The sequence below is a fragment of the Anolis sagrei genome, chromosome 4, assembly GCF_037176765.1.
Source record: "Anolis sagrei isolate rAnoSag1 chromosome 4, rAnoSag1.mat, whole genome shotgun sequence".
In the NCBI taxonomy this organism is placed as follows: Eukaryota; Metazoa; Chordata; class Lepidosauria; order Squamata; family Dactyloidae; genus Anolis; species Anolis sagrei.
This window is the reverse complement of record NC_090024.1, coordinates 36,115,782-36,130,337: the sequence shown is the minus strand read 5'-3', so window position 1 is coordinate 36,130,337 and position 14,556 is coordinate 36,115,782. Positions and strand designations below refer to the sequence as shown.

Here is a 14,556-nt window from a genome sequence, read left to right as displayed (position 1 = left end):
AATTCAGTAATGTATAAGTTATGGGGAAACATAAGAATGCAAAAAAGCAGGAAAATCACACTCTGGGCAGAGAGTTCCACTGCTGAACAGCTCTCACAGTTAGGAAGTTCTTCCTAATGTTCAGGTGGAATCTCAATTCCTGTAGTTTGAAGCCATTGTTCCACATCCTAGTCTCCAGGGCAACAGAAAACATATAGGACAGGTTGTTTTTCTCTTTTTATTTACTTTCAGAATTGTTTTTTTATTATGTTTCTCAGATTTCACACTAAGGACGGTGCAAAAAAATGACTTTGCCATAGCTCACCAGTGGATTCAAAATAAACGGGAGGAAATAGTCAACCAGATGACTGAAGCTTGCCTCAACCAGTCTTTGGATGCCCTCCTTGCAAGGGATTTAATCATGAAAGAAGATTACGAACTTATCAGCACCAAGCCTACAAGGACCTCAAAAGTCAGGCAGCTGCTTGATACTACTGACAGCCAAGGAGAAGAGGTTGCCAGAATCATAGTGCAGAAACTGAAAGACAATAGACAGCTGGGACTCCAACCTTATCCAAATATACCTGCTTTGTACAGGCCAACATCTTTGAATTGATAATACTTGCCATTTTTTCCTTAAAAGTTGAGTTCCTGGTTCTGAAATATCCCTATGTTGCTGCTGCAGCATTCTCAACTAAAGTGTTCAGGGGAAATGGGGCCTGGTAAGTGAAAGTATTATTTGACTCCTTTTGTCATTTTAAAATGCACACACACATATAGAAATTGTTTGACCACACACTTGAAATTTCATCACCATATGCAGATGTGTTTTGTGAATATTGTGAATGCAGGAAAAAAATACAAAACTTAATGGAAAATATGCATAGCTTTACCGTGATTATGCACATTTTCTCAAGAGTGAAAATTATCTTTTAGAACAGTGGTTCTCAACCTGTGGGTCGTAAACTGGCTGGTAAACTGGCTAGGATTTCTGGGGGTTGTAGGCCACAACACCTGGGGACCTACAGGTTGAGAACCACTATTTTAGAAGAACAATACAATTGGTTTAGTGTCATTCTTGAGACAGTCAGTGATGTCGTTAGGGTTGTGTCGCCCAGTGAAATAACTCATGGTATCAACTCCATGGACTTCCTGCCATACCAGACTATATCACAATATTGTAGCTAAAATGCAAGAAATGTTGACAAAATTTTCAGCAACAGAAACAACAGTGCATTCTTGTAGTATTTGCAGATGAAACCATGTGCTTCATGAACAATCATGAGAGCTCTAACCAGAGTGGATGCCCATTAGAAGATTCAAAAACTAAATTGGCATCAAATTTTAGCCTCCTGGTTATGTTGTTACCATACACATAATCTGGACTATGAAAAATGTGTTTGCAATTGTATCTGATGAGATTTTTTACTAAAAAAGAATAATTTTCTGCTGAAGCACCTCACATCAATTTTATGGTCATTTTGGTGTCACTCACCGTGACAATGTCACCCAGTGGAATCCACACTATCCAAACAGTAACTCCATTTCAGTTTCAATTTTGGGCAACTTCCAGAATCCCCTAGCCAACATGGCTCCCTGTGGGATTCTGGGAACTCTGGTTCCAACATGTATTCCAACCTCTGGTTTCATATATTGGTGGGATTTTTAAAAACAGTGTTGTCTGCCATGGGGGAACACTGCCTATCTGCTCTAGCAGAGCTTTGTGTTATGAGACATGAATTAACACTATGTAACAAAGTTTGAAAAATGTTTTGTTCCTTGTATGAAAGTGTTGTTTCCTCTTTAATTGTGTGTTACTTACTTTGAAAGTAGTTGTTGTGCTCCAGAACCTTTGTTTTTATGGCTGTCACAAACTATGTGGAATTGGTTGATACTCCATAAGATATTCATTGAAAAACTATAGCAAAATGTGCTGCAGCCTGTCCCACAAAAACAAAGTTAATACATTTTCCATGTTTTGTGATAGAACCAATTAGGAAATAACATTTATAACTCAAGAGTAAAAATCATGTTACATAGTGTAATTGGATTTGATATACTGTCAGCCCTCCATAGCAATAGATTCTGTATCCACGGATTCAGCCAAACATGATTTGAAAATATTCTCCCCAGTCTCCCTCATTCCCAAACCCAAATCGTGATTTTTCCATTTTACATAAGGGACACACCATTTGGCTCCACTGTTGTATATAATGGGACTTCAGCATCCAGGGATTTTGTATTTACGTTGGAGGAGGTGGGGGGCTGGATCCAATTCCCAGCATATACTGAGGGCCCACTTTATAGTGGAGAGGGCTGACCAGATCTAACAAACTCACATTTTAGAATACATCTTATAATGATCTCTGGCTGGAAAGCACAGTAGAAGATCAGAAAAGGCGGGCAAAGTGTGTTTCTAAGAGCTCTGTCTGTCATTAATGACCTCCATGGTTTTCTAGTACACAGGTTCAAAACCACTACTATCTTACTTTTAAAAAAAACAACAAGAAAAGGTTAGAAATTGTGTAAGTTGCTTGTATTTCATTCTAAGGGGAAACCACAGTGCTGATCTTTCGGAAAAGGACAGTCCGACAAGCTATGATTCAGTAACTTCTTTAGCATAGTTGCTCAAAGAAGAAGGCGTACTGTTACATTCAGGGGCGGCTCAACCCATTATGCAAAGTAAGCATTTGCAGTATAGTTGATTTTGCCCAGGGGCGCTCTTGAGGCGCTCTTGGGGGGAAATAGACCTTGACATATGCGAGTTGAAGTTACTGGGATGTATAGTTCACCTAAAATCAAAGAGCATACCGAACTCCACCAATGTTGGAATTGAACCAAATATGGCACACAGAACTCCCACGATGAACAGAAAACATATATCAGGGATTGGTTGGGGGGGGGGGGGGCTCCAATATACTGTTTGCTTACCGTTGAAAATTACCTAGGGCCGCCTCTGGTTACATTCAAACTTGAGTGCAAATCCTAAATCAGAGGGCAGGGAAAGGATTCAAATTAGCAGTTGAGGATTTCAAAGTTGAAAATGCTAAGAGAAACCCAAAAAGGGAATCTGTTGATGTATAAAGAATAATGCCATAAATAAATTTTGGCATCACATGGAAATATTAATAGATCAGGGGTGCCTTCCATTCCTTTGCAGTTTTCTGTTTATCATCAAAAGAAGAAAAAAGTTGTCTCAAAAAGAGGGCAGAAGCGGAAGACTGCAGTCTATATCTGTCCTTTGCTCAAGCAACACACTTCTCCATGTGGAAAGACAGAAACCTGACTGTCGTATTCACGATTGCAATATGTACAAGTAATGTAGGATTTCATTTCTGAATAACAGGAGAGACTAATTAATTTTCTGAATAATGGCTTTCTTGAGCAACTAAGCATCAAAATCGTACTGGAACAAATTGACAAATTGACAAAACAGCTGCATGTGTGATAAGGGGCCCTTTTCCACCCAGCTATATAAAATCCCACATCATCTGCTTTCAACTGGGTTATATGGCAGTATGGACTCAGAAAACCCAGTTCAAAGAAGATAATGTGGATTATGTGCCTTGATATTCTGGGTTATATGGATGAGTGGAAGGGCCCAAAGTCAACCTGATCAAGTCTTATCAGTGGAGCAGAGAGATCTACATGATTTATAATGCTTTTTATGACCTACAGTAAACTGCTTTATTGCTAAACAAATCAAAAGCATTATCTGACTTAGGCCTCTTCCACACAGTGGAATAAAATCCCACATTATCTGCTTTGAACTGGGATATATTGCAATGTGGACTCAGATAACTCAGGACCCTTCCACACGGTCCTATATCCCAGAATATCAAGGCAGAATATCCCACATTATTTGCTTTGAACTGTAGCAGCGTAGGTGGATTCAGATAACCCAGTTCAAAGCAGATATTGTGGGATTTTCTGCCATGATATTCTGGGTTATATGGCTGTGTGAAAGGACCCTTAGAGACAATGTGGTTTTGCATGACTTCCTAGAACCTGAAAAGTCTCATATAGAAAATCTTCTGGAGCAGAAAAGTCAGAATCAACGGATGAACTGAATTAAGCCAATTATGTTTGCCTTCTTTCACCTAATGAGGACTGAACAGTGGTGCTTGCATGTCAGGAAGACTTGTTTGTTTTGTTTGTGTGTTTTGCTTTCATGTTGTTGAGCAAACCTAATTTTATCAGTTGATTCTTGGAACTGCTGGCATACAGCATGGCTTGTACACACAAAATACACTGATGTTAAGATGTGGGATTAATTGTATTGTTTGTAAATCTACTGTCAGCATTTGCTGGGACTCTACTCAAAATTTATTTGAAGACCAGCAGTACCATACAAAATTCTTTCTGTATTTGGAGGAAACTCCCTTTTGTTGTTGTTGTTTGAAACACAATATGAGTCCACAGCAGAGAAGATCATTCTGCTGGCTGTTGTATTGGATCACACGTTGGACACTTCCCAAGTGTCTAGGACTGTGTGATGTATCGACGAATAATGTGTGCAGATTATTATTCTTATATCTCCCAGAATTTGTCAGCTCACATGTTCAGTGCCCAAACCAGTTGAAAAAATGGGTGATGTAATCCCTAAAGGGAACTTCAAAGCGCTGAAGGTTTGTTGACTGAAATAGAATGATTATGTTGGAAGAGGTCACAAGGGCCACCCAATCTGCCATGCAGAAACTCACAATCAAAACTCTCCAAACAGATGGCCATCAAATCTGCTTTAAAACTTCCAGAGACGGAAAGTCCCCCACACTCAGAGGCAGTGTATTCCCCTGTTGAACAGCTCTTATCATTAGAAAGTTCATAATATTTTATGTTGTATCTCTTTTCCTGCAATTTGACTAACCAGGAACGATGTAAAAGATGTAAAATGTGGAGAAAAAAATATTTGTATAGGTATTTGTATGTGTGTGTCTACATGGATATAGGCTGATATACTGTTGGTTAACCTAATGAGAATAAACCCATCCATTCAATTGTTGAACTGTGAATCAATTAGTCCCATAGATTAAATGAGTCTACTCCAGTGAGGATGAACAACGGAATTAAGGACATGCATTCTGTGTATGTAAAACCGTTTTTTCCTGTTAATATTTTCTAAATTCAGCTTTTGAAAAAAGCCAGATAATAAAGAAATGAGATGTGAAATAGAAAAAAGAAACAAATGTAACATCCTCAGCCACTTTGCAATTTTATGGTCAACTCCAAACTCTCATGAAGAGAAAAAATAATCTAAAGAATGAGACAGGAAAACAAGAATTTTATTTCATGGAAAATCGAAACATTTGAGAAACTAGGATAAATGTTAGCACCGCACCTTCTCCTGCTTTGTTCTGGAGCACATCAAAACGGTCCCTTCATTTATTGTTGCCACTGAATTTACAATGAGAAAGCTATAAATATAAGCATCTTCCATTTGAGAAAAGGTATAAGCATTGGCCCTTCCACACAGTAATATTCAGAAAACCTTGGGGGAAAAGTACTGAATCAAAAGAATGAAAAAGTGCAGCACCAGAATTTCCTGGGATATCTTTTTTTGAGAAGCTTTATGAGGTTTTTCCTTTTTCTATCTTCACCAGAAATTTATTTTATTTATTTATTTCAAAGTTTTATATACCGAGCTTCTCACCTCTTAAGAGGGACTCAGCCCAGTTTCCAACCATAAAAACACATACAATCGGTAAAATATCAAAATACACATTACAATAAAACATTTAAAAAGCGCATATATTTAAAACTACAGTGGTCAGTCGTCATACTAAAATCGAATATACAGAACACCAGTTTACAAAGTTTTAGAAACAGAACACCAGTTTACAAACTTTCCCCACCATTTTTACAAGCTTTCCCCAGAACAACACTAAGTAGAGCAATGCATGGGCAACCGATATGGATTTGATGGTGGCAGTTTTTCATACTAGCACCTCCAGAGGCTGCGTGGAAAGTTTTATCTGTGAAATATTGCATGGCAATGTTGAAAGAGACCAGACAAACTAAAAGTAGATCAAAATCTGCTCATTGGTTTTGAAAAATGGGCACTGTTTAAAAAGATATTGTAAGAGTGGTAATTCACATTTGGAAGATTAGAAGCCATCTAATGAGGAGGAGGAGGTGTAAGAGACATTTCTGACTTCTAGCAACTATAAGGGGGAAATTGTCTTTCCCTTTCTCATTCTCAGAAGAAGACAACAAATCTTGCCAAAATAAAACCCCATGATAGGTTAGCCTCTGGCTTGCCATATGTTGGAAATGACTTGAAGGCATTCTACTGAAATGTCCAGTTGCAGGCGAGTCCAGTTGCAGGTAGCTATAGCTGTCTTTGAAGAGGCTATTGAAAGGCTATATGTCCAGTTGCAGGTAGCTATAGCTGTCTTTGAAGAGGCTATTGAAAGGCTTCGTATTTGGCAGAGGCACTGAGTGCCTCTTTTTTGGACTACAGTTTCCAGAATCTTCAAGAATAGCTAAGGGTCAACAGGTCAAGGCAGCAGCCCCCGGTGGCACAATGGGTTAAAGCCTTCTTCTGGCAGGACTGCTGACTGACAGGTCAGCAGTTTGAATCCAGGGAGAGCAGGTTGAACTCCCTTTGTTAGCCCCAGCTTCCCAACATGGGGGCATGAGAGAAGCCTCCCACAAGAATGGTAAAAACGTCAAACATCCAGACGTCCCATTGGGCACACAGCCAATTCTCTCACACCAGAAGTGACTTGCAGTTTCTGAAGTCACTCCTGACATGGAAAAAAACAGGTCTGGGCTACCCCAAAACCTAAGAGTTTTGGGCCAAATTCTAAGTCCTGCGCATATCACAGGAAATAGACCCAGGATCCTTTCAAATTGTACAGAGTGCTATGAGTTCACTTTAACTGCCAGGGCAACATCCTGTAATTTGTAGTTTAAGAATATTTAGCTATCTCAAGAGAGCTCTAGTGCCCTACCAAAGGCCACATTGCAGGATTATCACAACCAACATAGAATCACAATATTATAATTTCGTAGTGCAAAAGTGACTTCGATGTTGTTGCAGGTGACATGTTATGTGTGGCTGCACCTGATGATGTCATTAAGTAAGATACCTTAACCACAGCAGCAGAGAGTGTGCCCTTCAATGAGAACTATAAAGCCTAAAAGATGAATAAAAACAAGAGGTGGGAGAGAGACAGAGAGAGACTTTTCATGACAGCGCTCTTGCCTGAGATTCCTCCCCTGTCTCTGAAACTAGATGGGCCAGGCACTGAAGCTCAGGACCAGGCACTGGAAACCCAAAGGATGGTACCTAACTTACAAAATGGCATGCAGGGATATTCCTAAGCATAGCTCTTCAACTAGCAAGTGACAGCTCCTGGAATCATTTATTTTTGTTTTTCTTCTTTGAGCAAGATTGCATAACAGCTATGAATAGATATGTGGAGAAGGAGTTGGCTGTAACAGTTGCCACAGGCAGCAGATTGGGAGAATGCTGAAAGGGCAAGAAATGGTTACTTCTTTAATTTGTTGTTTGACAGCCAAAGATGAGGGAGAGGTTGCTTGTGCAATTTTTTTTTGCCTCCTGCCCAAAAAAACTTGGCTGGCTTTCGACTTCGCAGCATAGAGGAAGGTGGCACCATCTGCCCCTCCACTTCCACCTTGGTGTTGTACAGCTCTGAATACGTGATTTCTTTTCCTGCTTGTGTCCATAGGTTTAGAAGAGTTCTGTGGAACTTTAATTTTAAGCACTAAACCTCCAACACAGTCAGGACCAATGCAGAGTGTCATGTGACTTTCTGTCATTCTCACATTTATTGCTGGTTTAAAATAACACTGCTATGACTGTAATTCTGGAGGAATAGAATTCCCACCAACTGGGTATAGCTTCAATAATAAGCCCTCGCAAATTATTGTTTTGCAATTGATAAATAAAAAGAGCAAATGTGGAGGAATATTTTTGGATTATGTTCTACTGTCTGCAGTCTACTGAAGTTAGCATTTGTCTCAAATATTTACAATACAAGGAAGAAAATTATAAATTTGATTATAAACTTGAGCAAAGTCCCTTAAAATACTAGAATTCAAAATTATCTGAGATCTTCACACCATAGTAAAGGTAAAGGTTTCCCCTGATATTCAGTCTAGTCATGTCCAACGCTGGAGGATGGTGCTCATATCAATTTCTAAGCCAAAGAGCTGGCATTGTGCATAGACACCTCCAAGATCATATGGCCAGCATAACTGCATGGAGCGCCATTACCTTCCCACAGAAATTGTACCTTATGATATACACACATTTGCATGTTTTCAAACTGCTAAGTTGGCAGAAGCTGGGCTTAACAGCGGGAGCTCACCCCACTCCTCAAATTCAAACTGCCAACCTTTTTGTCAGCAATTTCAGCAGTTTAATCCACTTCACACCATGGTAATGCAAAAACATTTATTTTCATTTGGGTTTTTTCCCAGATGTGTTACTTGTTTCACAGGTTTGAGTGCTAGAATTATAAGAATTGTAGTTTGGTGAGGTCTCTAGCGATCTCTGTCAAAGTGCTGGTACCTCACCAAACTACAACTTCCAACTTAGCATTGAGTCATGGCAGTGAAAGTGGCATTAAACTGCATTAATTCTACAGTGTATATACACACATTATGTTTGAGGGCACCTGTACCCTTGTTATCTTGACTTGCAGCAACAGGAAGTACCGAAATTATACAAATGTGTCTGGAAAAAAAAATCTCTAGCCATCTCTCTGATTCTTCCTGACTCTGGTTCATGTGGAATTATGACAGACCAAGCTGCTGGAATTCATGTGCAAGATACAAGACAGTCATGGTTGGAGAAGAGGGAATAACAAGCACTCCAGAGGAAGAAAAAAACCTGGCAGACAGATGGAGGAAAAAACAAGGCAGTCCTGACCAGCCTGGATCACATCCCCATGGCTTCGCTGTGCTCAGTAAGCTCCTTCCAGCTGCGCTTTAACTTTAGGAATACAAATTCATTCCTTGACCCTGGCCTCCTTGTTTTGTCTGCCTCATAGTTCTCTTACACTCATTAACTTCTTAAGCTGCTGCCCACAACTGACGAGGCTGTTTTCAGGTTTTTGGGCTGCCTGTACTTTGCTTCACTCCAGTCCTTCAACACACTCTTCAGCAACAGGGGACATCTAACTAGTGAGTCTTGGTAAGTCTTTTTTATTATTATTTCATGAGACCTTTTTAAAAAGTTAGACACAACAAATAGTTATGCCTCCTTTCCTGGTATCTGGCTCATGCTAGAGGATGTTGGAACCACCTCTGGATCTTGGAGAAGAAGTAAAGGCAGATAGACCATCAAAGAGGAGAGGAAAGGGCCATCAATTTTGCACAATCAGAATTGATCTCTGTCCTGTGTGTGGACTGATAACAAATGGTATTGCTACCTCTAACTGTATTAATCCCTTTTATTGTCATGTTTTCTGTCTATAGTCTCTGTAATGCAGCACATTCTTAGGAATGAAGTACAGTGAGTATTGCACATCATTACATGCCACCACAAAAAAGGTTGATTTTTGTCCTGGCAAACTGAGGAGGAGGATCCAGAAAATTAATGTCCACCTTAATTGTAGATATTGTGTCAATAAACTTGTTGGTTTTAAAAGGCATAGCTGTATCAGCCTGAAATATTAATATGCAAAACTATCTTACAAGCACCCTTGTGGCTAAATGAGAGAACAAAGTTGGCAGCATAAGTTTTCATAGACTTAGGTTTATTTCATCAGATGCATCATCATACCAACTTCTTTCTCTTGGGCCCCATCTACAGTGACATATTAAGGCAGTTTGAAACTCATTTCAGTGTAATGTTTGATGTAGTTCAATAAGTTGGATTGCATTATTATAGTCTATACACCTTGTATGGTCAAATCTAGGCCCATGAGCCAGATGCGACCCCTTGGGCTCTTTTCTCATACCCTCCTCTCTCAACCATCCCTTCCTTCCTTCCTTCCTTCCTTCCTTCCTTCCTTCCTTCCTTCCTTCCTTCCTTCCTTCCTTCCTTCCTTCCTTCCTTCCTTCCTTCCTTCCTTCCTTCCCTCCTTTCCTCTTTCTACTTTCATCCTTCCCTTCCTCCCTTTCATCCTTCCTTCCTTCTCTCTTTACTTCCTCCTTCCCTTGCTGCCTTCTATCACTGGGAAGCTAGTCCTCCTAACAGTGAGTGGTAGCATGCAGCCCCCAAGTTAGAAAGTTTGCCCATGCCTGGTCTATGCAGTTCCATTATATGGTCAGTTATGGGATCCCAGTCTAAAAGGTGCTACAAGATCCCTTTTCAAAGCTAAATGCCTTGAAATATGTTAACTAGAGTGTGTAAGTGCAGAAAAGGCAGAAAAAGAGCTAGAAATATAATGAGCAAATGTTCATCAGTCTTGCACAAACAGGGAAGAGGAACCTTTGGCACATATAAATGATTTATCAGTTTGATAAAGGTGATTTGATTGACTAGGGACCTCTTCACACAGGGTATGTTTACCCCATTTTGCTGCTTTTATGTGCGGCTTGGATGGGGCCTGTTGTGTGTCATCACATGACACACAGCAGACCTTGCTCATATTCCTCCCAAAGTGAAGGAGAAGCACCAAAAGGCACTTTCTCTTCCAACTCGGGGAGGAAAGGGTTGTTTGGGTAACTCTGGTAGAACTACCTGTACTTGCCTCCCCTTTTTGCCATGCGATGGCAAAAGGGGGATGAAAGTACCACCCTTTCTGCCATCTGATGAGGGGAAGGAAAGGGTGCCTACGCACCCTGTCCCGTCCCTATCATGTGATGAGGGAAGGAGGAAGGGCACTCTGGGCAGCGGCATGGCCCAAAAGGGCCATGTGAAGAGGTTACAAGTCACTGCTCTGCCTCAACTGCATCATCTTATCACAACCTCTTTTCCTGCCTGACAGTCTGAAACACAAGATGATCACATGGAGGTCTGTAACATAAGTGACAGTGGGGAGATTCACTGGTCATTATGGCAAATCCATGGGACAGTGGGAGATATCATTGTCTTGCACCCCACATTGCCGCTTTCCCTATCACATGGGAATTACCCCCACACACATGCTGTCCCCATTCTTAGGGCTCCATTTTAGGAAGCTTCCAAGATAGAGCCCTGTTGGAAGTAGCTCTGCATCATGTGATGGGCTCCAGCAGACTCCATCCTGGCTCTGTCCTGGAAATGTCCTAGGAGGAGCTGGAGCCCGATTTGATGAAGTCCCAAGTTAAAACTCCCCATTAAAAAGTTTCAACTGGGCCATGGATAAATGCAGAGTGATAGGAGAGAAAGGGCTTGACTTCTAATTGATAATAAACGTGTTCCATCTGTTGATTTCTGGGACTATGTGGTTCAGATTTAATGTCTGATTTGGGAGGCTTGAGGCTGCCACATCTCCTCCCTCACACTCCAACATTACTGTTCCTTTGATATCCATGGGTATAGTACACATGAAGAAAATATTAGGAACCTGTAGCTAAGGCCACTCCTGACTGATTGATTTCAGCCTGAAGGAGGCCTTAAAGTGATAGGAAAGTAGGCATAGATGTCGAGTTCTTTACCCAGGTTTACCATCTCTGTAGAAACTTATATTCTATTTTCAGATCCAACTCAGACTGATGTTAGTCATACAGTGATTTGGTGGTATGATTGACACTTTTTGTTTGCATTTGGCAAATGAGCTTAGTCCATATTTAATTAGTCCATAGTGATTTCACTTTAACTGTGGCTGTTGCTGAGTGGCTTAAAATAATTTCCGACTTATGGTAACACCAGTCAAACCTATTGTGAATCCTGGGGTGTGGGGTGGATTTGTTCAGAGGATTCCTGTGTATCAGTCATATTGGCAAAAACAGATGACATCTCCAGCATCCCAGCCTAACAAATGTTAAAGTTATCTTTTAAAAAATCTATATAGTTTCTTGCACCTGAAGCTGGATCTGCACTGCCAAGTAATCCAGTTTCAAAATGTGGATGAATTGCATTGAACTGGATTATATGGAAGTGTAGACTCATACAATCCAGTTCAATGCAGTTAATCTGCATTCTGAAACTGGATTATATGGCTGTGTAGATCCAGCCTGAGAAACATTTCTGTGTACTGTGACAGACTCATTGTAGCTACACGTTTATTGGTGCCCTTCATATATAGCTGAAGAGAAAACATTGACAAATGATATCAGAACTGATGGGATACTCCAAGAATACAGTGGGAAAACCTCCCTTTAGATTTTGTTGGTTCTGAATACCCTCAGGCTAATCTGGAAAAAACATGGGTTTTAAGACTGTGTAGATGAGTCCTCAGAAAGAAATTACATTGTGAGGAAACTCTTATATATAATTGCACGCTAAATCCCATTGTTTTTAAGGAAATTTTCATACCATGCCTTTGGAGTCAGGCCATTCACCTTCCTACACAATAATACCAAGTGAACTCTGACTTACTATGTCATGAAACTTGCCTCTTCATCTGCTTTGGTGAGTTGGCTCTGAATGAGTGACTCATGAATGGATGCTTTTCCTGCTTTGTCTCATGCTTAGCTTTAGAGTTATTCCGCTTATTCTTCTTTTAAAATAGTTTGTTTTAAATCAACATCTTGTGTAAAATATCCCATTGCAACCACTTCAGGATTTTAGTATCAAAGGTCATAATGAAAAATTCTAGGAATTTAGGAAGAAATGTCAGGAACAACTGGCTAGACAGTTTCCTTTATTTTCAAGCTAACATTATGCATTTCTAAGAAATCCTGGAAAGAAAGGGCTTGGCTGTAGCTCTAAACATTGGTGCTCATTTGTAAACTTGAGCTGTTTGGAGAAAACCGATTTGCTGGGTTGCTGCTGCTGATTTGGGAGCCCCTGTTATAAAGGACACAAATAGCAGCGATTGCAGCAGCAGAGGGACAGAGAATGGGGTCATTCATATTCGTATCACTTACCATTCCTCACGAGGCAGCTGCTTGCTTGCTTGCTTGCTTACTTACTTACTTACTTGGAGCATGAGGTCACTATTCCAATCCTGAACTAAACAGCGGCTTTCTTTCTAAACGAAGCAGGACATCGGTGATACCTAGGTAAGCCCTAACAATTCCTTTCTTTGCCAGCTCCAAATAAGTTTAATGTTCTGAAATGATTTGCATCAGAAATGGGTTACTTGGAGGACAAAGCTTATGTTGGTTTGTTTAAAGTCAAACCACCATAAGAATGTTCTCAACCCTGTGGACAAGCAGAAACAGGCAAGATGTATTTTTATCATTTAAGGGAAGAATGTTTTCAATTTCTTTCTAGTGGTGAGTAAGCATGTATTATCATGTATTTTAATGGACAGTATCCACCCCCCCCTCCCCCCGCATTGCCCCTGTCCATGCTAAATGTGGAATTTTGGAAAGTGTAATGCAACTTTTCCAAGATCTGAAGTAATGTTCGTAACTATAGTTTTGTTACTTTGCCTTTAGGGAATATACCTTGTGAATAAATCAAGCCCTGTTTTTGTGTACTTGGCTTACATCTGATTCAACACGTGGTCAAATGATAAACATTTCTCTTACAGCTTGCATTTGAATATTGTCAATAGCTGTATTCTGCATTTTGATACAACCGAGATCAGCTCAAATTTTATTTATGTATTTGGAACATTTATTTTCTGCCCTTCTCACCCCAAAGGGAACTCAGGACAGAGCATAACATATATACGGCAACATTAAAATCAGTTATATCTACTTTAAAATCAGCTGTTTAAAACCATCTCAAAACACCATGCTGGTTCTGGTCAGCGGAGTAGGTTTCCTATTATTGCCTCATTGTACTGCCCCAAGGGCTTGGCCATACCGCCAGGTCTTTACCATCTTTTGGAAAGACAGGAGGGAGGGGGCTGATCTAATATCACCAGGAAGAGAGTTCCACAGCTGGTGGGGTAGGGGGTGGGAATCACTGAGAAGGCCCTCTCTCTTGTCCCCAACAAACATGCCTGTGACCATAATGGGACCAAGAGCAGGGCCTCCCCAGAAGATCTTTGTCTTCGCAGTCATTCGTAAAGGGAGATGCATTTGGACAGGCAAACTAGGCCAGGGCCATTTAGGACTTTATAGGCCAAAGCCAGCATTTTGAATTATGCTCGGTAGCAAACAGATACCAAGTGGAGCTGACACAACATGGGAGCTGTGTGCTCCCTGTATGCCACCTCAGTTATTAACCTGGCTGCCTCTCGTTGGACTATTTGAAGCTTCTGAACAGTCTTCAAAGGCAACCCCACACAGTAGATCCTGTAGTAGTATATCCTGGATGTAAGGAGAGCATGGACCACTGTGGCCAAGTCTGATTTCCCAAGGTACAGGTGCAAATGTTGCACAACTTTTAATTGTGCGAAAGCCCACCTAGTCACCACCACAACCTGAGCAACATGAATTTAGCAACTATACTAAGCTTGATTTGACAAAGCTGTTTCAATAGACGTTTACCAGTAGAAACTGCAGATTTCAGGATCCTGCCCAGTCTCTGTTCTTCAGAAAGGGGGGGATGTATCTATTTTCCTTATTTCTTAGACTTGGTTTTTTTAAAAAATAAATGTAAACTCAGTGCAACTATGG

The 14,556-nt window shown here is 40.5% G+C and overlaps 2 protein-coding genes across 3 annotated transcripts in view; both read left to right on the top strand.

Annotated features, from left to right (window-relative positions):
• RIPK2 (receptor interacting serine/threonine kinase 2) overlaps positions 1-4,984 on the top strand; it is a 30,222-nt gene extending 25,238 nt beyond the window's left edge. The window contains exon 11 of the mRNA XM_060775572.2: positions 258-4,984. Within this exon, the coding sequence (XP_060631555.2) occupies positions 258-595 (338 nt within the window). The 3' untranslated portion in view covers positions 596-4,984. The remainder of the gene's footprint in view (positions 1-257) is intronic.
• A 3,803-nt stretch (positions 4,985-8,787) lies between these two features.
• LOC132774967 (Y+L amino acid transporter 2-like) overlaps positions 8,788-14,556 on the top strand; it is a 29,268-nt gene continuing 23,499 nt past the window's right edge. Inside the window, exon 1 of one of the 2 annotated variants that reach the window (XM_067467367.1) lies at positions 8,788-9,142. The gene's annotated coding sequence lies outside the window, so the exon portion shown is untranslated. Of the gene's footprint in view, positions 9,143-12,554; positions 13,045-14,556 lie in introns of those variants that run through there. The other variant, XM_060775573.2, reaches the window with a different exon arrangement.